Below are 22,592 nucleotides of genomic sequence, written 5' to 3'. Positions count from 1 at the left end.
GGAGAAGCGTAGCATTTGTGTTTCTTTATACTTTGATGCAAAAGGACTTTATTCCATACGTTTGCTAGTTTTATTGCTGTTATGAGGGTGACTGGTTTATCCCTAAGTCTCTACACATTATATTTACTAAGCTTTTTTTTTTTTCTTGAACTTTTCAGGTTGTCCGTCAGATGATGTGGCTGATGGATCATATTTTTAAGTATACAAACTTTGGCATTGTGTCTCTAATCCATGGAGACTTCTTTATAAGACAGGTAAATGGAAACATATAACGGTGCTTTGATTTATCCTTATATTTGGGATTTTTTTGTGTTACAGGTTCTTGCTTGTGCAAGTCCTTCAAGGCTGCTGTGCAAGATGAAATAACTATGTTGAAATATGTGTGTATTCTGATAGAGTTATTTCAGTATATTCTGAAAACTGTTATTTTAAAGCTTATTTTATTATTTGTGTGGACGTGAGTGTCTACAGGACCCAAGTATGATGAAAGTCTTTTGTGAGAGTTGGACAAGCAAAGTACGTGGGTAGTCCTCTTTGTCTCTCCACTTCTGAATGCCCATTGTTGTCCCTTCTCTTCTTTCCTTAGTGACCTTGAATTTGTGCAGTCAGCCTGGTTAATTCACTGCTCTGACTGTCAGCATTTCAGAAAGAGAAAGGCAGGACCATTCCTTTTGGCAGTGACATGGTTTAAGGTAGTGGTGGACCTGCGTAAATAGCAATGAATGGATTCTTGAGGATCAATTAGTATTTGAGCATCAGGAAAGAATGTGTTGGGCCCAGCATCCTAAATGTTAATAAGTGAAAAAATGATTTATTATTTTTCTTTATTTTTTTTTTCCCCTGGGCTTTTTTTTTTTTTTTTTTTTTTTTTTTCTTTTTGGGGGAGTTTGTTAGCTGTTGATTGAACTACACTGTAAAAGTAAAAACATAAAAGTACAATGGTAAGTATGGATCTGGTGCTAGTTAAATGAACTGTAGTGTCTAGCACACATGTTTCTTTCCTCTTTATTTTTGTCTGGACTTGAGTTCTGTGGGCAACCAGAGAAAATCCACGTATTTTACATTTACAGAGGAGGATAAGCTAATTTACTCAGTAAACATCGACAGTGAGATTTTAACTAAAACCAGAGTCCTGTCTAGAAAAGATCAGGCAAATTAGATAATAAGACTAAAGCCTCGAAATACATGTCAGTGTATTGTGAGAGTATTGAAAAGAACAGGTTGGACGTTTCATGAAATATTTCAATGGTTAAAATTCACAAAATACACATTTGGAGATACACATGGCTGTCAGCTTGTTAATTATAGTTTCTGAATGTATTGTTGCAATCCCAGTTACAAAGCTAAACTATTACCAAGCTGCAAAAAATTAGGAGTTTTCCTCATTCCCGTTAAAGTGACTGAGGTCTGCAACATCAAAAATACCATCCCATTCAACATACAAACATACTGAAAATAAAATGTTCCTGAGTCATTTGATAGCTTCTTATCAATGGGTATAGCAGACATGCTTAAGGTGAGAGAGTAATGACCATTTGCCTAACTATAAAAAGGCCCTACTAATATTTGGATGAGCAAATACATTATTTTACAGAAAAAATAAGCAATTTGATCATGGTGCAATATAACCTATTTGGTTAAAAAGGTACCTTAGTCTCACTTTCATGAGCAGCAACAATGGCAGTTTTAGGAATGCTTCTGGTGCTTACTAGAAGGAGACTAGTGCTTTCCCTTCTCCCACTGAGAAGTTGACAGGTAACCGAGATTGTCAGTAACTTGCCCTATAGATGATGCAAATAGCATGGCACCCTAAAGAATTTGTCAGCACTCTGCTGCTACCTGTTTTCTTTCCTCTAAAGGAAAGAAAGCTGAGCCTGTTCCCTCTGATGCTGATCAAGTAGCCATGACTTTCCAGAACTGGTTGTATTAAGGAATTTCTCCCATGTCTGTATGAGTTTCTTTCTCTTCCTTCTGGGTAGTATAAGTGCATCTATCCTCCAGGACTCTTCACTGTTCCAGTAGCTATTACGGTTGCTTTTCACCTTAATTACAGCTACATCTTAAACCTGCCAGTGTTTGCTAAATTTCAGTTTATCCACCTGTCATATTTGCCAGATACGTTTAGGTTTTGGAAAGTTCTGATATTCAACTTGCATACAGTTGATTGTTCACTGCTGTTTTCCTACATAATGTGCTATCCTGGAGTCCTGTGGTCTGGTGTCAAAAGACCGTTTTAACTGAGGAACTTTTATATTGCTCTTTAATTGCATTAATATGAGCAGGCAGAGCTTTTTCCTTCCTTTTCATGAGGTAAGTTTGAAATAATTGCAGTGGTGAGATTTTAAAATTTAGGATACAGACTTTCACAAAACTCGTCTTTAATAAAATACTGTTTCTTGTTGTTTTCCACTCAACACCACAACTTCCCTCTTCCTGCCGGGGAAAAAAAAAAGTACAGTAGAAGGTTTGTGATGATACCTTGAACTTAGAGAACCCTTAAAATGCTAATTCATGTAAATTCATGCCTGTGAAAATTTGGGTGGCTTGCTCTTGCTTTGTGTGGAGGTGGGAAGAGACAAGATTGTTGTTGAAGATGATGTAGATATTTCTTCAGTAATTAAAGACAAATTTTACTGTCTTAAGTGGAAAAAGTTGTCCTAATATGTCAAAGAGTAGAAATTTATGAGTCATTTTTCCCTACCCTTGGTCCTTCGGGTTTAATTATCACCTGGCTACAGCCCATATACAGCTAATTATCAAAGTAGAAGCTGGTGTCATAAAACATCTTGTTGGTTATGCTGTCTCTCACTTTTATTGCTGTGGGCTTTTTTTTTTGTTTGTTTCAAGTTTACGCAAAGCAAAAAATGCTTCCCACTCAACAGTTTCTCCTAGAGGAAGAAAACCTGTAAACATTGCAGCCCAGCCTTTCATTTTTTCAAATGAGGCTTTTTTCCTTTCATACGTGATGTGGAAGAGATCCAGTCCCTAAGTGTGCCCGTCAGGGTGCTGATTTCAGCTGAGGGGAAGCACCAGGCCGCCTGGTTTGGGGAGGAATCTGCCGTTCTGCCGTGGTGGGGAGCCCACCCGGGCCTGGCCGTGAGGTCCGGCTGTGGCTTCTGGTGCCTGTGCAGTTCTCCTCCTGGCTGGGGCTGAGGGGATGAGGGGTGTGGAAGATGATGCAAGGAAAGTTAGAAGTTAGTGTTTGGCTTGTAGAAATTACTGGTGCTACATGAACCCCAGAAACACAGCTTGACCCCCAGGCTGAATTGCAGAATTCAGTTTGGTAATCTCAGCTTGGGGAGTTCCATAGGAAACCCTGTGATGACATCCCCCTGTTAGGTGGAGTGCCCATTCACTGCCCAGACATGACTCCTGCAGAGAAGTCACCAAATAGAGAGTTTCATCCTTGCTAGCAAAGATTTCTTTTCAGCCTGTTTGTGAGCTACCAGTGGGTACTCTGAGAACATTGTTTTTTGTCTCATAGAGGCTTGTTTGCATCTCTGAAAGGGGAGAGAAATCTTTGAAGTGTAATAATTATCGGTCTGATACTGTCTCTTTTAAGTATTAATTTTATTCAGGCAATGTTTTATTCTTATAGGGAAAAGCACACCGTGACCAGCAGCTTGTGTTACTCCAGGAGCATCTAGAAAAATATTACAGGAGCCGTAATCGGAAATGGATTGTTTTATTTCCAGAGGGTGGCTTTCTTAGGAAAAGGAGGGAAACAAGCCAGGCATTTGCCAAGAAAAACAATTTGCCATTTCTTAAACATGTCACCCTGCCAAGACTTGGGGCAACACAAGTAATCCTGAAGACGCTTGTTGCTCCGCAAGAAAACGGAACTCCTGCAGGTGGAGATGCTGTGATAAAAGGTAAAGATCACTTAACTCCTGTGGATAAAAAGCACATTGAATGTCCAAGATGTTTGCATTGTTAAGCAAAACCTTTTGTATATTGAATTGGTCTCTCTACATGTCAATTACACCCCTAATGCACCCTCATATTTATATAAATGTTTTCATATTTGCTTTTATTTCCTCTATTTTTGATGTTGAGACAAAAATAAAAAGAAAACCTTACCTTTAATTTGATTTAGTCTGCGCCGTGACTGCGTGAATGCTTGTCTCAGCACACGTGATGGGCAGAGCAGATACTGGAAGGAGCCCCTCGCAGGGGCGAGAAGGTGTGGCAGCTCCCTTCTGCAGAAGCGCTGGTTTATGCTGCTTTACAGTACTGTGGAACTGTAGTAAAAGTACTTCTGGAATATGGAATAAGCTATATTTAAATCTGTATTTCTGGCCTTAAAAGTTACTTTGCATCCAGTACTGTATATTTCATTCTCCTTGAACTATTCTCTATTGAGTGCAATTTCCTTTATTCTGTCCAGATTTTTATGACGATGGTCCTTTTGTTACTGGGAGTTGCGCTGTCACTGACTGGATTTGAAAGATTGGTTTGGGTCTCTTGGAGTGAAAGAGTTATGAGGGATCAAGACTATTCCTGCAGCATTAGTGTTCTGGGATGCCAGGGCTGTAGTGGAGAGTACAGCTGGGTTATAAATAACGCCTGTAGTTATGGGACTTGATGCTTTTAGTCTCTCCGTTTTTAAAATGAACTTCTTGGCACTTTCAGACGATGGAGTTGGATCCTATTTAACCTAGTTGTGGATTTCTTTTACTTATTATAGAAACGATGGATAGGGGATTTGTGTTGTTCTCCTATTGGTGAGTGGTGCTGATGTTTCTGTACCAAAATTATTATAATCATTTAGCAGTTTTACTCATTTGGAACCAAATACCCACCCTCATGAAACCACGTTCACGGATAACTTTTTTGTTGTTGTGCTGAAGTTCAAATTTCAGGGTTAACAGGAAGCCTCATACAGAAATTACTTCCAGATTTTTAGTTTCAAAGTTACTTTTGTCAACATGGGAAATGAATGGAGATGATGCTCTTGCAGGAGTGGAAGGAATATTTTAAATGAACTGAAATCAAGCTGTGAAATGCGTTAGAGTATTTCCTTTCAGGCTACGTTCAGAAAAGAAAGACTGAAGAAAGGCCTGATTTTCTTAGAAAATTCTAGGTTCTAAAAAATGAGAAGAAGGAAAAGTTCAGCCTGTTCCATTTCTTCTTCTCTCAAAGGCAAAGCAGTATGAAAAGTTCCCCAGATGAATTGCAGGTCCTCTGGTTCTGGAAGGGAACCAAACACACTTTGTTTTCATACTCTCAGATTTCTATCTTAGAGTGCAACTTCACTGAACATCAAGCTCTGCTAGTTTTTGTTTGTTTGTTTGAGTGGCATGATTCAGACTCTCGAGAAACAGGTATCTGATAACAGTTGACTTAGTTGGGTAATAAGATAAATGACTCATCTCAGAAATAGAGTAGAAGTACATCTACTCATCCTTCCTAAAAGACAGAATTGGGAAAAAATAGGAGATAAATTTGTTTTTAGCGATTATTCTTTCAGAGTAAAAGAGCACTGGACATGAAAACATAATAAAAGGGAAGTAAAAGAGAAGTAAAAATAAATGTGTAGGATAGGAAAGAGTAATATTTGACGCGTGAAACCAAGCTATTTATTTTAAGTTCTCTCCTCGCTTAAGCTCACCAAAATGTTTTTACCATGGTAAAACTTCACCATTCTAAAATTTCTCTTCCAGAGATGTATGAAAGTTTCGTTCTTGATCTATACGTTGTATAGGAGACTCTTGCTCTAATCTTCTGCCTTCCAAATGCTTTTACTTTACTCTTGCCACTTCAGAAAATTGAGGAACATTTGTTCAGCTGAAGGAAATATAACATTACAAGTTTGTATAATTTTAAAGTCTAACAGGTTAGTGGTCATCTTTCTTTTTTATCTGTTTTATTTTTCCCTTTTTTAACCACTTAAGAAACCCATCTCAGTGAAATCAAACTTGGGTGTATCTTCTTTGGTTTACCATCACTGAGATGTGGATGCTAGAACTAGATGCTGCGTGTATGGTTTTGTTTTCACCAGTGCCTTGCATAGAAGTGATGAGTAAACTCTGTCCTTCCTTACTGCACTCCCTTGCTTGGGAAGTGACTTTTTTGTCTTGGTAGCATCACATTTGAATTTCACAGTTCAGTGAAAACATTTTTCCTCTGCACTACTTCATGTTCTCTGCACTGTGTTATTTAACAGTCCCTGTTTTACTGTCCTGGGTTCCCAGGTTATTCAACTTACTCTAATAAGCTTTCTGCTTTGTTATTTATCATTCTCCCAGTCTTTTTGTTACCTCCAAGTATTATTAATCATGATTAGAGTTCATCTCCCCCTTGACCTGGTTTTTGTTAAAGTGCTATATACATTAACTCCTTCTCATCAAAAAATATGTCCCTTTCCTGTTGAGTTTCCTGGATGTTAGTGCAGAATAGAAACAGGACAGCATAAAAATACGTGATGTCTGTCCATCATCACCCTGACCCTGTGGGGACTGATGGTTGGGCTGTTGTTTTTTTTTCTTTTTTTTTTTTCTTTTTAAAGGGCACTTAGGCCACAGTGGCAAGTGAAGTCCTGAGTTGGAAAGAATTGATAGTCTTGAAAGTTTGTGAGTTTTCTTTGCAAGAACTAGCAAAATCAACAATTTTTTTTTTTTTTTTTTTCCCTCTTTAACTCTTAAGAAGAAACAGTTGGCAATACAAAGGACTTTGGAGCAGTTGCTCACCAAAGATACGCATTACAGAGCTTACTTTTGATCAGCTGTGCTCTAGTATATTTTTTTATCCTGTTTTATTTTACCATGCAGTAATTTCTGTCTGGTGAGAGGGTGCTATGCGCTTGGTCACAGCCATATTGAAATGTTACCTGACTGTTTTCAGAGGTAGCACAGTACACTCAGTTTTGATGCTTTTTCTCAGAGAAATTAAATTTTCCTTTCTGCAGAGCTGGACCCTGGACTTGACTTTTTAGCTCACGTTTTAGCTCACATTCTGATTCACTGTTTGTGGTGGAAAGTGACTTGAGTAATGTGGGAATCTGGTCTTGGCTGTTTGTTTTAATCCTGGAAATGGGGCTTCTGGTTTTGTTCCCAGGTGATTTCTTGCAGAGAGATCTTGGGATGATGAGTAAGATGTTCAGTCTGAGCGCTGATCTTTGAGGAAGGAGTTAATTTTGAGGTCACTGCTCCAGCTGATCACAAGAGGATAAGTAGAGGGCGAGGGCCAGCCGAAATGTGTTGCAGGGGAGGCTACGGCCTCTTTTGGCTGCATTTAGAGCAGTGTAAGCTGTTCAGGAAGCCACACCTGAATCCTAGTGAATACTAGCAAATATTTTATTTCACAAGTGGAAGCTGTAGTCCCCAGGTTCACTCTTAGTTGGTGATTTCTTTCCTATTCCAAGTGCAATTTGACAGTGTTCCAGAGCTTGGCTGGAGGCAAGGTTTCCAGCTAAGCCTCTCTTTATAGCTTATTCTTTTTCTCAGTGGTGACTACCGATGGTCTGCTGGTGGCTTTGGAGAGTCCTGCTCCTACTCAAACCTGGTAGCACCCTGGTGTTACTCCTGGGTGGGAGTAACACCAAGGAATAAATGGAGGGGACAATGAGAAGCTCTGAGCCTCAGTAAATTTCTGATTGGAGATGGTCAAATGTCTGCTGTGTGAGCACCACAGAAAATGAGAGAGCACTGACTATCTTGAAGAATCTGCCTGAACTAAATAAAAAGCAACGCATTATCGCTGAATGCAGAGTTAGAACAAAAATAAGACACAATAGTTATGAAGATTTACCTCTGCTGGTGATTTAAAAAAAAAAATAGGAGACTGTTTGTTTTATTTTCATTTTTGTCTAGATCAGAAAACTGCCATAACCTCTGATTGCTCAGTCTTGTCTTTGTGCATGTCTTGCCTTAGCACTCTCAAGGCAAATGAGTACCATTGATCCTGAGGTATAATTTTACCATGTGGTTTGAGTACAGCTGTGTAGGACAGATCCCCGCAGGCCTGTTGTGAACATTTATGTACAGTTTAAAAAGAATCGGACTGCTGGCATTTTGAGGCAATTTGAGAAATCACAATCATCCACCTGGGCTGAAAGTGGCAAGCAGTCTGATGCTGCGGAAAAAAAACTAGTCCTTGGAGAGATTGGCTTAAATTTGGCCTCTGCAGCTGTTTCTGCTGCTGAAGTCTCTGGCAGCCAGGCTGCTCAATCTTTCAGCAGGTGCTAGAAATGAAGGATGAGGGTGTTTTAGCAGAGGTAAAATGTTCAAAAGGGTTTGGCTGCCAGAAACATCTGTAGCTGCGTTGGCCAAGCCGAACTTGGCAAGAGTTCTTGAACAGGTATACTTGATGCCCTCTTTTTCTGTTACAAATACCAGACCTGAGATTCATACCATATTATAACTTTTGTAGCAGCCTCTCCTGAGTTTCTGCTTGTTCAAAGGTCTCCTTAACGCCTGAAAGCAGCATGCTCAGAGATGTGGAGGTCCTTCCCCCTTGTGTTGAGTGCAGTTGTCCATCGGGATCTGTGAGAGCTTTGTGACTTTAAAAATAAGCATGCCTCATAGACAGGACACAGCACAACATAACCGCTCAAAAAGGACAGTAAGATTTATTTCATAATTAATTTTGTAAAAATCTTTGGTGACTTAGGCTTTTTTTTTGTTTGTCAGCATGAGATCTTGGATGATTATGCGAGGCTTATTTTAAACCAAAGTTTTAGATTTGATGGTGCCTTTGTGGAGGTACCTGCACTAAGACCTGATAGCTCAAAGGGAGGCCTACAGAGGCTGAAGTTCCCTTTAGAAGTTTTTATTTTAAAACTTGGGGTTCCTGGTGGACTGCCAGAGGTGGGTCTTTCTCCCCGCACTGCCCTAGAAGGGGCTGGAGCTGATCTGAGGAATCCACACACAGATCTGGCCCGCAAAAGCGGAAGATAAGAAATCAGCAATGAGGAGGACTGCAGCAGTCTTCCCATAATGAAGTTTGAAGCATTATCCACTGAAAGAACAGTTTGAAATTCTAGCTAAATATTTAATAAAGGATTTTAAAACATTTTACTGTAAATAATAAGATAATGTGCCCATATTTATCTGGCGCTTTTTAATTACAATTAATGATCTTTGTTGCTTACTCAGACAATTTACTCATCTTTGTCCATTCCCGCTTTACATCTGGGAAAATAGTAAATCAAATGGCCTTGTTCCGAAATCCATTTCTAAATGAATACTTTTGTGGATTTACTATTAATTTCATATTGGCTTTTCTCTACTACGTTGCTACTTTTAAAATGAAGGGCTCTGCACTTAGTGCTTTTCTTGAGAGAGCCTTGACAAGCTCTCTGTCATGATGCTGGCAGGCCTGGAGCCTTGTGTTCTCATCTCATGTGTCTGTCAGCATTTTGAAATACAGTATTTCCAGAAGGTGACACTAGGGGTATTTCAGCTTGACCTGCATAGCTTGCATGTTGTCAGATTTTGGAACATTGCATGCTGCTAATAATTCATGAACTAAATGGTATGAAACACCGTCTCGCCCCACGCAGGTGGTGTATTTGCATTGGTAATGAAGTGGTACAGGTACACACCGTGACAACATTAGGTGCTTTTTTAAGATGACAGATACATGTGATAGGGTTACTGTAAATGTCTTCACACACTTAATTAAATTAAGTGCAAATTAAATGAAATGCATGTGGAAACCTGTGAGTCAGTCAGGTATGTTCTAGTTGGTGTGGCTTTCAGAGTGTGCCTCAGACTGCATTGCAGATTTCTTCATGTGTGCGGTAGCTCCTCTGTGAAATTTGGGTGGCAATTTTGGACAAGACCAGACATTTGTCTAACCCCAAATCTCCAAGTGCATACCAGAGGAAAAGTATGAACAGAGCAAACACACATGACACTCCTCCTGTCACACTTCTCCCTTACACTCTCCTTGCTTATGATTATTTTCAGTGTGGTATGTTTTATGAGCCAGATGGGGGTTTCTGCTTATTTATTTATTCCTCCAATGGACATCTTCCATATACCTGTCCAATTTCCTCTTGAAGCCAACTCTCGGCACCTTTAACATCCTTCAGCAAGGAGTTCCCTGCAGTTTTATTCCCGTTTGCATGAAGAATCATTACTCTCTGTCTTGAAACGTTTCTCTCTTGGCTTCAGTTTGAATACCTCTACCTATACATGTATTGAAAAGGATAGTGAGCAGTCTCTCTCAGTCTTCATGCTGACTGTCCTTTGTCTCAACCTCCATCATATTTAAGCATTTCAGTTGCAGGCTTGAAGAACTTGGTACTGAGATGTAACACCTCTTACTTCTGCCAACAGGTGATTGTTTTTAATAGTCAGCTTTTAAAATTCTGTTGAGATACTGCTGGCTATGGTGTAACCATATGCTATTACTCTGCTAGCCCAAATGTGACATGACCTCAGATACAAGGCAACTCCAGTTCCCACAGAATGGAAATAAAATTGACAAACTCAACTCAAAGTGCCACCTGGCAGTGTGCCCCTCCTTCTTGGCTCGCTTTCCAGATTTGCTGCTCTCCCCCTTGGTGAACCTGGGGACTGAAGATGAGCCAGATGGGCTGAAGCAAGAGCAGAGAGAGCATGGCTAAGCTGATATCTGTCCTTGACTACTGCTGGTAGTAACTTACGTTAAGGTTTAGATTTGACTCCACTGAGGAATTTTCACAGCAAGCATGTTCACCTCCTTTGACCCTTTTTCATTTTCTGAATATGCTGAGGAGCGCATGCCCTGCTATCAGACTTCCAGAGACCTCGTGGATGGAATCTCCATTGTGAAAACTGACCATCTTTTCCTTTTCATTGCTTTCATCTCTTTCACAGACACAGTGACCAATTTTTCCTCTTTATCCTGTAATTCAGATTTTTAAGAACCTTTAAGGACTTTTTTTTTCCTTTTAAACGCCTTTGAAAATCCATCTGTATTATATGACACAAATCGCCTTTATCTACTTGCCCCACCCCGGCAGTGAGGTGGCTTGCCCAAAGGGATCTGCGTGGCTATTGCTTCATCAGCGAGCTGCAAATGTAGTAGGTGCTGAGAACTCTTACAAAGGCCCATCTGTAAATGTCCTTAAAGTGTGAAGAAAATTGGATCTTTATTTTTTGAAGTTTTCCTTTTGTGGAATAGGGAGAAGAACCTAAGATTTGGGCCAATGTGGTATATGACTGTACCCAAAGGCTGGAGTTGCTCTGTAGTAAAATGTTGGTCTTGCCAGAGTTTGTGAAGAGTATTTCTGTGCTCTGAAATGAAATCTAGATTTCATTTTTTGGCTGTCTTACGTTTTCAATTTTTTGAGCTATATTTGAGCTTCATAACTCATAAAGTAATCTAAAAATGGAATAACTATCGAATCAGTGGCATGCACTTTCTGATTAATTTTAATATAGCATTTCTTTTTATTCCTAGAGAGCAAATCAAAAGGCCTCCAGTGGGTGATAGATACAACCATTGCGTATCCCAAAGGTGAACCTATAGACATCCAAACATGGATTCTTGGCTACCGACAACCAACAGTTACACATGTACATTACAGGTAGGAAATAAACCTTCTAGTCTCACATTGAACTAAAGTGTGTGTATATATATATATGTAAAATTACTCAGAAGTTCCTAGCAGCATGTTTCAGGATATGGGAAATCAATAGCAATGTCTTGTGTGTGTCTAACATGGGTAGACAACTCATTATTTAACAACGATGATTTTCTTTTGAAAAGTTCAGTGACCATTCCATGGCTTAGCATGTCAGAGTTGTTAGGACAAGGAGTAATGGCTTTAAACTAAAAAAGGGTCGATTTAGATTAGATATAGAAATTCTTCACGCAGAGGGTGGTGAGGCACTGGCACAGGCTGCCCAGAGAAGCTGTGGATGCCCCATCCCTGGAGGTGCTCAAGGCCAGACTGGGGCTTTGGGCAGCCTGGTCTGGTGGGAGGTGTCCCTGCCCATGGCAGGGGGTAGGAACTGGGGGGGTAGGTCCCTTCCAACCCAAACTATTCTGTGATTCTGTGAAATCTTTTACTAATGCCTTATGGTTTAACGTAGTTTTGCAGAGTATATTTGAAGGCTAGGTCATCTTTTCCACTTCAATGTTAAAGTGATGCTAAACCCAACTTAGTGTTTTTCTTTTTCCTATGATAACAACAGACAAAAAATCACTTTGTTTTCAGATAGTAGGGCTTCTGAAAGATTGCTATGTATTGAATTTAACTTTCTGACAAATTTCAGCTTTTTTGCAAAAAGCACACTCTTACTTGTTGAGCAGAGCAATGTTCTTAAAATAGCAAATCTAATTGAAACTTAGAACGGGTTACCATTTAAAATCATAATCCTCAGCAGTTCTTTGTCTCAGTGCCTACACTAATGGAGAGAGATGTTGTGCGTGCACACACACACATATATATAACCGTCTGCTTTGTGGTTCTTTTTATATGCCTGCATCTGGATGCAGAGAGTTAAAACACAAATAGGCAGATCTAACCTGCTTCTAGGAAGTTGATTTAAAAAGAAAAAGCAGCACCAAATACCTGATTGTTTTAACACAGCTGTTACTTGCTTTGTTTTCACTTGCTTTCCCTCTGCCCACAATCGATTGGATTTGATATTAAGTGCTCAGAAATTAAATATTTTCTTGGAGCTTTTTTTTTTTTTTTTTCTAAGAGGTCTTTGTCCCTGGACATGGGTAAAACCAAATTTTGGCAAACATTTTCTTCTTTAATCAATGAAGCAAGCAAGGGTATTTCATTAAGGCAGGGTGTATCTTCTGGGCTGTGTATCAGTCATTGGTATGAAGATGCCAGTGATGTTGTAACTGAATGCTGGCTGAGAAATAATTACCTTGGTTGCTAGGAAGGTTGTCATCATGCATACTCTTGGGGGTAAGAACTTGATTGAATTTATTGAAAAAATCTTATCTGGAGCATATTAATAGTACTTCATGATCTATTAAACTGCTGTATTTCTTCTCATGCTGCAAACATGCATGCGCATATGTAATAGAAAGAGTTCTTGGGTCAAGAAAAGGGTGTGAGGCCTCAAACACATATACTCTAATTAGTATTTCTGATATGTCTGATGGTTGCATGTTTAGTCATTTTTATGTTAGTGGTGCTGGTCATGATCAATATTATTCCCCACCATCATTTTCTGGATGTTCTTAGGCATTTTTTAGTGATTGGTGCCCTAGGAAGTAGCTGGCAGACACTTTCTTCCTTTACTGCTGCTTCTAGCTCCTGCAGTACTCCCTCTCAAGCGTCTCCCTATACCCATCCCATACACTCAGGAGTTCAACCACCAGCTGAAGCGGTGATTTTTTTTCAGGGAAATCCTTGTTTTGCATAGGCCCTACGCAGAGTATGGGGGTGATAACATGGAAGCTTTTTTCACAGCAGTGCTACAGGCTTTATCACCTGGGACAAGCAACTTGCAGCTGTCTAAGGGAAACCTGAGGCTGACTTGCTCCTTAGTGCTTGGAGCAGCTTTGACAGAGTAGGAGACCTTGATCAAGGAGGATGGCAGTGTTTCTGGAAAAATAATAATAATAATAAAAAAGCTACCTTTCCATGACCAAAAAGGATTTATCATTTCTCACTTCTTTATAAAAACTAATGTCTTTTGAATGTCACTTATTCCAGCTCTCTGCTTCTGCTTGGTAATTTCAACAGTGCAGTTGGGTGGTTCAGTGTAAAAAAAAAAAAAAAAAAAAAAAAAAAAAAGAAAGAAACTCGTGTTTGCTACATACTTGGAAGTAGAACAAACTAAAGAAAATAAAGATAACATAAATCTTCTGTAGTGATTCCCCCCTTTAAGTTCAGTGAGTCATTTTGTGCTTTTACAATAGATTCCTGGTTTGCAAGTCTTCTGTTCTCTAGCAAGAAGGAGGCCTTGCAGCAGAATTTAGGTCTAGTTTGTTGTAGCGTGTACTAGGCTGGGCTCTTCTTCATCCTAAAATAAAACAGCTGATGCTCGTACATCAAAGATTAGGTCCATCTCAAATGAGACCACTTTTCTTCTTATCAGCTTCCCTTGAGCATTTGCTAGTAACCATTGTCAAAGCAAATAATCGTATCACTGATGTTTCGTAAAAGTATGATGCTTAAATTACGCATTTGGGTTAATGATATATAAAGCAACCTGCCTGCATGTTGTGAAACCACCAGCAATCCAAAGCCTACCTGTCCTCGTTAGGAATGCAAGTACCAGCACACAGCGTATCTTGGGGATGAAAGGAAGATGCTTCTCCCACAGGGCTCTTTGATCTCCCAGTGGATTACTTTTTAAAAAGTTACCCTGCAGTTGTGTTTAGGGCACTTCTTGCTTTTAATCACTGTACACATTGAATCTTTTTGGAAGAGAAATAATTTGGCGACCTGTTACAGACAGTACCAAGATGATTTTCTCTCCAGAAGAGTTAAAATCTGGTAATGAGGGCAAGAAATCACCCCAGCTCCTGCTTTCAGGAGCTTGCTTGGTGTGTGCATCTGGGGAAGCTGTATCTCAGGATAGCTCTCAGAAACTCATAATACAGGGAATGTACTGTTTATTTCCAGTCTAGGGATTTTTTCTTCTTCAGTCAGCTAGATCTGACTGATTACCACTTAAAATATTCTGCAGCAGGTAATGTGAAAGCTGCAGCTACGGGGAGAAAAACATGCACACAACCCCAAAGACATTTTATTTTCCTAACTGCTGTTTGGTTTTGATTTGCATTTAATTGCAAGTCTGAAATCTGCAGGAATATTTTAATGCTCTTGCTATGTCAAATAAGTTGATCACGTTTGGATCACACAATTGTGTGGTTTTGTCTTAATTCCCTTTTGCTGTGTACCGAGCTTCTGGACTCTTATAGTAAGGTTTCAGATCTCCTTATGTGGGTCCCCTTGGATGGTATTTTAACTGGGTATGACCTTGTGTGAAGCACAGTACAGGATGCTCACTGGAGTTTTTTTTCCACAGCCATGTTTAAATCTGTTCCTGCTTTTTATAGAAATCTGCCTTCAGGTTTCTGAAAGGTGAATGTTCTTATAATTTGTATAGGACATCATTTACCTAATATGCCTTATTCAGGTCATCTTAGTACTCTCTCAGATCTCTGGGATAGTTGCAAGTTGAGTGTATTTAGAATTTCACTAAAGAGATTTCCAAGATTACTAAACTTTTTTTTTCCTTAAAAAAAATAATCTGAAGTTGAATTAACTTCCTGCTTCTAAACATGTGCATTGTAAACATAATTTTGAGCATGAGCATAAAGCTGGTTTTACCTTCCTTGTACTGAACTTGAACATTACAGTGCTTGTAATATTTTTTTTTTTTTTAAATTGTAAGAAATTGTTTGTTATTGGATGTGAGTTTGTTTTTTTTTCCAGAGGGTCTAAGTCACAGGTTTGGAGGATGGGGCCTCTCGGTCTAATTTTTAAAAACAACTTCTAGTTGTCGTGACTGACCCTATAAAACTTTAGAAGTATCCCCCAAATGGAAACTACTGCAGCAGCACACTTCTGAGACTGAGAGCTGGACACCATGCCTCTAAAATGAGAACGGAGGGTCTCGGTTCTGCCTGGTGCTGTGGCTGACTTTCCAGTCGTGGTCGTTCTTGGGTTGGCATGCCAGCTTGAGGTACGTGTCCTCTGGACCTTGAGAGCTGCAGTTACACCCAGGCCAGTGATCCCTAGAGACCTCTGGGAGCAGACGGCAGCAGCAAGGGTGTAGGGAGGGAAACCGTGCGAGATCCCTCTGCACGTGGATGCTCAGTGGCTGTCAAATGCCAGGCTGGATGGGGCTTTGGGCAGCCTGGTGTGGTGGGAGGTGTCCCTGCCCATGGCAGGGGGTTGGAACAAATTGATCTTTAAGGTCCCTTCCAACCCAAACCACTCTGTAGTTCTATGAATTTGTCTGATACCCTTTTTAAACTGCTTACACTTCAGACTTTTACAACTTCCCGTGGTACTTAAAACACGTAATTGTTCTGGAGGGTGGCAGTAGGGAGTGCTTCCCTTTTGCATTAAACTTTCCACCGATGACTTCAGCGGGTGCACCCTGTTTCCCATGTCCTGCCAGATACGGATGAATCACTCGCTCTGCGACCAACCCATGACTTTGCAGCGCCGTCTCACATCCTGCCCCGCTGTGCCCCTTCCAGCCTGACGAGTCTTTGCGCATTTGGTGTCTCCTTACACCAAAAACCTCTCAGATTATCTTTGTCTGTGTCTTTCCTGGTTCTGCTGTAACCAGTCTGGGAGATGACTGATGTCCCGAATTCCCCACAGTGATTTCGGGATCACTTAGCAGAGCAAGAACAGCTCATCTCGGAGCCTGGGGCTGTCTGTGCGTGTGTAGCTGCTGATGCTTGTTCCTTCCCTGGTGTTCATTGCCTTGCACGTACATACTGGTATTTCAATTTGGTCTGCAACTATTGTCAGGTCCTTCTGCAGCTCTTCTCATCTCTTTGACTACCCAGAAGAATTCTATGCCCAAAAACTGTCATACCATTTTTCTGACCTTTTTTTCAGGTTTACCATATCATTTATCTGTGAGATGTGAAAAACTTCTAAAGTATCTGGGACTAGAGCTGTGATTGGGAATAAGTGCAGTGAATTTTCACCTTCAGGGTTTATGATAATCAAATTTATTTTTAGCTATTTCCATGTAGCTTTAAATATATATTCAACGTTTATGTGGATAAACGTATCCATGTTTATCCATGGCAGCATTAGCAGAGAGCAATTGAATTTTGTGTGTGCACGAGTTCACTCGTGTTGCATCATCTTTTTCTTCTTGCTTACACAGACATTTTCTGTTGGATTCCATTCAGGGCATTACAGCAAGTGCTTTTTTTTTTTTTTTTTCTAGATCACCTGGCTGTACTCATTAGGGGTTATTTTTTAAGCAGAATGCTGTGATGTCATGGACACCTTCAGGGTTTTAATAGTTTTAAATCATGTACTGATGGTTTGAACTGGGTTGTTGGTATCACTGAGAACCTGTAAAGATGGAGTATGAGCTTGGGAAACAGGGTGTCAGGTAGGGAAGAGTAAGGAACAACTGTTCTCTCCCTGAGAGTTACTGGTGGGAAAGAAAACTTTACAGCTCTGCTGGCACTTGATCAAACCTTCTACAGCATTGGGAAGCCAGATAATTGAAGCCCAGTGTACTGACAGCAATTTCTTAGAGCTTATTTTTAAAGTTATCAGCACGACCAGTGGAAAACTCTTTAGAGCCTCCCAGGTAGTGTCCTCACATGTCCAAACATACAGCAATGACTTGATCCCATTGCCTTGTCGGATCTTAATCAGCAGTGGTTCTGTGGTGGAAAAAAACACCACAACACCTTGTGTGCTGGTTAAGCTGCGTGTCTTGGCCTGGAAACATGAGCTTCTTCCAATTTGTCTTCTGCATGGAAACCAAAATACTACTCTTAACAGAACAACCAGAGCATCTGGGGCTGTCCGCATGGAGCACAGCTGGTTAGTTTGCAGATCATAAATCTCTGATGGTTCCTCAGTAATTCTTAATGCTGAGAACCACTGGACATTAGCTGCTGCTGGTCCCCAGCAGCATGGGCAAGTATCAAACCAGTGACTGAGGTCTGAAAGGTCCTGTGCTCCATTAAGACCTGAGATGTCCCTTTGAAAAAGATTAGTACGTTTCTTTGATAACTTTTTGAAACAAACTCAGTTTGCAAAGGGGATACTGAAGGAAAGTAAGTTTCATCTTTTTGTATAACTGCTAAAACAATGGGAATGTCAGGGGTGTTTCTGTCTGGGGGGGGGGGGGGGGGGGTGCTGCCAGGAGATCTTCTCTGAAATTGCCATGAAGTGTATCTAGAGTATGTCTGGATTGCTGTTACTCACCTTTTGCCTTTATTTGATACAATAAAATTTTACTCATTACCTTTCCAAATTTAAAATGCTTTGGGAGTTTACATTAAAAATATTTTTAGGGAAGTTATTTTAAATGACTGGGGAGAGAGGAAGGTCTGTGTCAGCCTGTGCTTTAGCATGCCAGTTTCTCATCTTCTGTTGTTTGAACCGAGTTCTATGTCTAGAAAAAAATCATTAAAAAAAAAAAGTATTTGGAAAAAGTAAACAGTAATTTCACCAGATGCAATCTCTAATGTGTGAAAGGAGACTGGGGACTTGAAAATGCTTTTTCTTTGTTTAAAGCAGTCCAGAGAGAGATGTAGCTTTTTTCCACTGCTGCTGTGCATCGTTTTCTGTGCTACTTACTCACTCGGAAGTAGAGGAAGAGATTGCAGAGCCTCCTTTGTTTCAGTCGTTCAGCCAGACCTCTCTGCCATCCCCCTTGGTCACAATCTGTCGTCTCTGCCATACTGTCTCCAAATCTGCTGTTTTCCTTTTCTCATAGCCTGTCCTTTTAATGCAGCATTTTCTTTCATCCTACTTAGAGAGCAGCAGGAGGAGTGTGGAGGACACAGCGACCAGCCTTACTTTTTTCATTTTTAGATGTTTTTTTTTGCTGGTGGAAATGACAGAGAGAGTTCAGTTTAATCCAGTAGTCATTTTTGGTTGAAAGCTCAATTTTGATAGGTGAGTTAAAACTTGCTCTTCAAAATTCTGTTTTCTGTACAAATCACGTGGTTTTCAGAAGCTCATAATGAGGCTCAGCTATCGCCTCATTTTTCATCAAGATTTTAAAAGAACTTTCTTAGAAAAATGGGCAATTACCAAATTTCACATTCTTTGAAACACAAAGGTATGAAAGTTTACCCTTTGAACTATAGAATAAATTTTTGACCCTGACAGACTTTCCTCAAAACTCCCTGAAAAGTGCTGAAAAAACAATTTTCCTCTCAGAAACATAAGAAGCGAGGAGAATTTCCAATCAACTTCATCCAGGTCAAACGGTGCTGGTGTTTTGGGGGGAAATTAGGGTGGCTGTCTGTTAGAGCACTAAGCAAAAGAAAAGGTCACGTGCTAGGAGGAGCAGGGTGCCTCTAGCTAGAGGAATCTCTGTGAGATCTGTCAGAAAGGTTGGTCTCCTCAGAATAGTTTAGCTTTGTGCAGGGGTCGTTCTGTGTGATGTGCACGGAACGTAAATCCAGACTCACAAAGTTAATACTCTTTAGAAATAAGTTGAGTGATTTGGTGTCTGTGTAACAAGACAGCATACTGGCAACCCTCCTCAGCTTCTACTTTTCACCCACACTGAGCTTGGTTTTGTCTGGGGGGAGATTTTATTTTTATTTTTTACACCAGTCACTCTTCAGTCTGGCTTGGCATTTCTCAGCTGGTCTCTTTAACAGTAAGATTTCCCTAGTGCTGCTGTTTGCTGTCAAAACCCAAGAGTTTAAAATTGATTTCGGTTAAAAAACAACAACAACAACAACAACAAACTGTCTGTGAAGTTTTTTTTGACATCTAGACTCCATTCAGTTGGGAATGGCTTGGTGTTGTAAGGTTTGTTTTGCACTAAACTTCCCCTCTGTGTATGATCGTGTCCCGGTTTGCTCTGGGCAGTGGTGAGGGTGGTGTAGAGGCCCCGAAGTCAGAGCCAGCCATAGCCCCCTCCACAGCCGAGAGGAGAGTCGTGGCTGTGCTGCAGCGAAGGACCATGTTTTATTAAGCTACCTCAGCCGTCCCGCTCTCACAGTGCAGATAAGAACTGTGTCACCTTCGTTCATCGTACCGGTTTTTGCCTCGTGCTGCTTTAGAAACAAGCTTCCAGCTACTGAGGAAGTTTGTTTTCTGTGTCTACATGAATACAGATTTATTAAAATGAACTAGACTGCTAGCTATAAATAAAAGGGAATATTTTGTGGCTGCTGAATGAGTTTTGCAGAAGCGTCTCTGAAGGGCATCCAGCGCGGCAATATATTTTAATATGCTTTTTTACGCAAGTAACTTATTTTTGGATGTGCCTGAGATCTACCAGTGACCTCCATCGTGCTGAGTTTATTTGAAGAGTCATTGGAATGGCAAGTAAGATGTAGAAAGGGGGGGGGGGGTAATAAAGAACTCAAATTCAGGATAGGACAGAGGATGAAAGGTGATTAGTACTTAGAGGTGGTATCTATGAACTTCAGCATTTTCATACGGAATTAGTGGTGGTTTCTCCAATAAGGGCTGTTTAAAATGGATTAGTTGTTCCTGAGAATGCCAAATTTCTTAAAATTATTTGTTAGCTTTTGAGAAAAGAGGAGGTGTAATGTATCTTGAAGTGTATCATTTAAATTGTTCTGCAGTTGTAGATTTTAAGATAACTATCCTCATTCTGTCTTCCTGTTTTTTGCCATTCCTTTCTACTGCACAGTTTTACAAAGGTTTTCTAGCTAGTTCTTTTTCCATAAAATTCCTCTTGCTCTTCTGCCTCTCCAGCTGTACAAATACCATATAATTGTTTTAGCTGGTTTGCAGTCTTCATGTACCTATTGGCACGTGCAGGTATTGCTGGCGTTTGTGATAAATCTGTCAGTTCAAGGTGGGCTTCTGCCTTCTCTTTGGTTTTACTCTTTTCCTCTGTGGCTGAAAGCAAACCCCTTCCCATCTGGAGGGGATGGAGGCTTGGCGTGGCTGCAGGCGCTGTGCAGTGTCGTGGCAGGTGAGAGCACTGCTCATAGGCTGCTGCTTGAGATGAAGGAATCACTTCTGAGGGGTATGTGCTGTTCAAGATGCGGGACAGCCACCTTTCAAGTCTTGCATTCTTGCTGGATGGATCATTTTAGATGCGAGGAACAGAAGAATGCAGATTAAACTGACTAAAAATAATTCTGTACTTGCGTACCCTTTGCTTCTGTGTCACAGGGTAGGGAGGAATCTAGCAAGAGTTCTAGCATTCGTCTTATTATGTGTACCGCTGCACATGCTTCATCACGAGCTTGAAGTGCAGCAGTCAGATGGGGTGGGCACTCAGAGTTAAGTTTCCTCTGTTAAAACTAAAGCCAAGGAGAGTAGAATACAATTTCTTGTTCAGTGCTTCAGAAGTGGATGGCCCCAGCTTCTCTGCGAGCCATTCTTTTGTTAACTTTGTGACTGAGGTTACAGTAACCGACAATGAGGTATGAAGAGCAAAATGTTCACATGTGGTGGGTTGGGGCTCTTCCAGAGTATGTTTGGTCCTTGTGGAAGGCAATATAAATGCTTTTTAATTGGTGGAGAAACATTTTTTGTGATAGGCTTGTGAATGCACGCATGTAATGCCACAGGGGTTTGAGAAAACAATGCTGCACGCAGCAAGAGGAGCGTAGGGTGTTGTTTATCACGGTAGCACTAACAAGATGAGGCTGATTAGCTGTTGTGTGTTTTGGAAACCAGAAAAAACATCCACTCGCAGCGTCACTTACAAAATACCCTCCCTTCTTTCAGGCTTGTTACAGCCAGGCAGTCCCTGACTTCGGGGAGAGCCAGGGAAATCCCTGCAGAGGGACAAGCGTGGTGTGCTCTGCTTCCAGCTGTGGGCTGGTGGTCGGGTGCTAGCTCTAACGTAAAAAAGGACGTACAAAATGTTTATTCTAGTCTTCATCATGGATATAATTACTGACTTGTTAATGGTGGAAGGAGAAGATAGGCCTCGCAGCCTCCCATGACACTGCCATCACTGCTTCCAGTGCCTCACGTAGCAGCTGGTAGCAGCACGGCTGTTACTGGGGTTTGCCAGCACTCCTAATGATACTGAAGCAGCAGTGCCCTTGATAAGAAATTAAAGAATTTCCATTCTGCTTGACTTTTCTCATCAAGTCATGTTACCTGGTGCTATTAATTTCTGTGTTTACCACATCAGAAATGAAGACATTTGTATTTTTGTGCAGGATGAGGCCAGTGATGCTCAAAAACTAGAAGGATTCAGGTGCCTGAGAGACTCCAGAAGTGTCAGATACTGCGTATTGACCCACTGGTTCCCTGTCAGCACAGTTCTGTATATCGATACATTTTATTTTCTTGAGGAGTTCCTCCTTTCTTGGCATTCCTGATGCTGGAAGCAGAGCAGTAGGTTGGAGCCAAGTTGATGCTTAGGCTGTGACCACATTGACCAGCGTTTGTGTATCATTGAAAAGACAAAACTGTTTTCAGAATCTTTGAACAGTAGAGTTGGCAGACCTTGCAGCTGATGCCTGGTGATGAACCTGCTCTGGTCAGTGTGGTGCTTTCATCCTTTGGTTTTGGATCGTCTGTGTAGAGTTCTGTAATATCAGACTTCTCAGTTGCCTTTCCTGGACCCAATCTCCTTTTAAGACGGAGGTGCTAAAGGAGCCGTCTGATGAGCAGAGAATGAGGATAGAGGCAGTGCATGTAGCTTCCAGTGTTTAAGGATTCTTTTAGACAATTCATCTCTAAGTTCAGTCATTAATACAAATACTCTGCATGTAAGATATAAACCTAGATAATCTAAAACTGTTTGAAAATACTTCTAAATACACTATCAGTTATCATTGATAATGTGTGACAGCCAGTGTAGCATTGATAATGTGTGACAGCCAGTGTAGCATTATTGGAAAACCAGTTGTTTTCCACTCTGCATTAATATTTATTCAAATTAATATTCATTCAAAAGGGTGTGACTGTAATTGCCTCTTTAAAAGTTTGAGTTAAAGTTTGAGAGATTCAAGTATTCTGATACTGTATTGATTCATACAAGAACCTGAATGGATTCAAGCGG

The 22,592-nt window shown here is 40.6% G+C and overlaps 1 protein-coding gene across 3 annotated transcripts in view; it reads left to right on the top strand.

The window, feature by feature from the left end:
- Window positions 1-22,592, top strand: part of LPGAT1 (lysophosphatidylglycerol acyltransferase 1) — a 65,314-nt gene that overhangs the window by 30,843 nt on the left and 11,879 nt on the right. For all 3 annotated transcript variants that reach the window (XM_035321711.1, XM_035321712.1, XM_035321714.1), the window contains exons 4-6: window positions 159-254; window positions 3,599-3,872; window positions 11,392-11,518. In XM_035321711.1, the coding sequence (XP_035177602.1) occupies window positions 159-254; window positions 3,599-3,872; window positions 11,392-11,518 (497 nt within the window). The remainder of the gene's footprint in view (window positions 1-158; window positions 255-3,598; window positions 3,873-11,391; window positions 11,519-22,592) is intronic.

This window comes from Oxyura jamaicensis, chromosome 3 (assembly GCF_011077185.1).
Source record: "Oxyura jamaicensis isolate SHBP4307 breed ruddy duck chromosome 3, BPBGC_Ojam_1.0, whole genome shotgun sequence".
Taxonomy (NCBI): Eukaryota; Metazoa; Chordata; class Aves; order Anseriformes; family Anatidae; genus Oxyura; species Oxyura jamaicensis.
The sequence above is the reverse complement of the archived record's forward strand: the minus strand, read 5'-3'. Positions and strand labels throughout refer to the sequence as shown.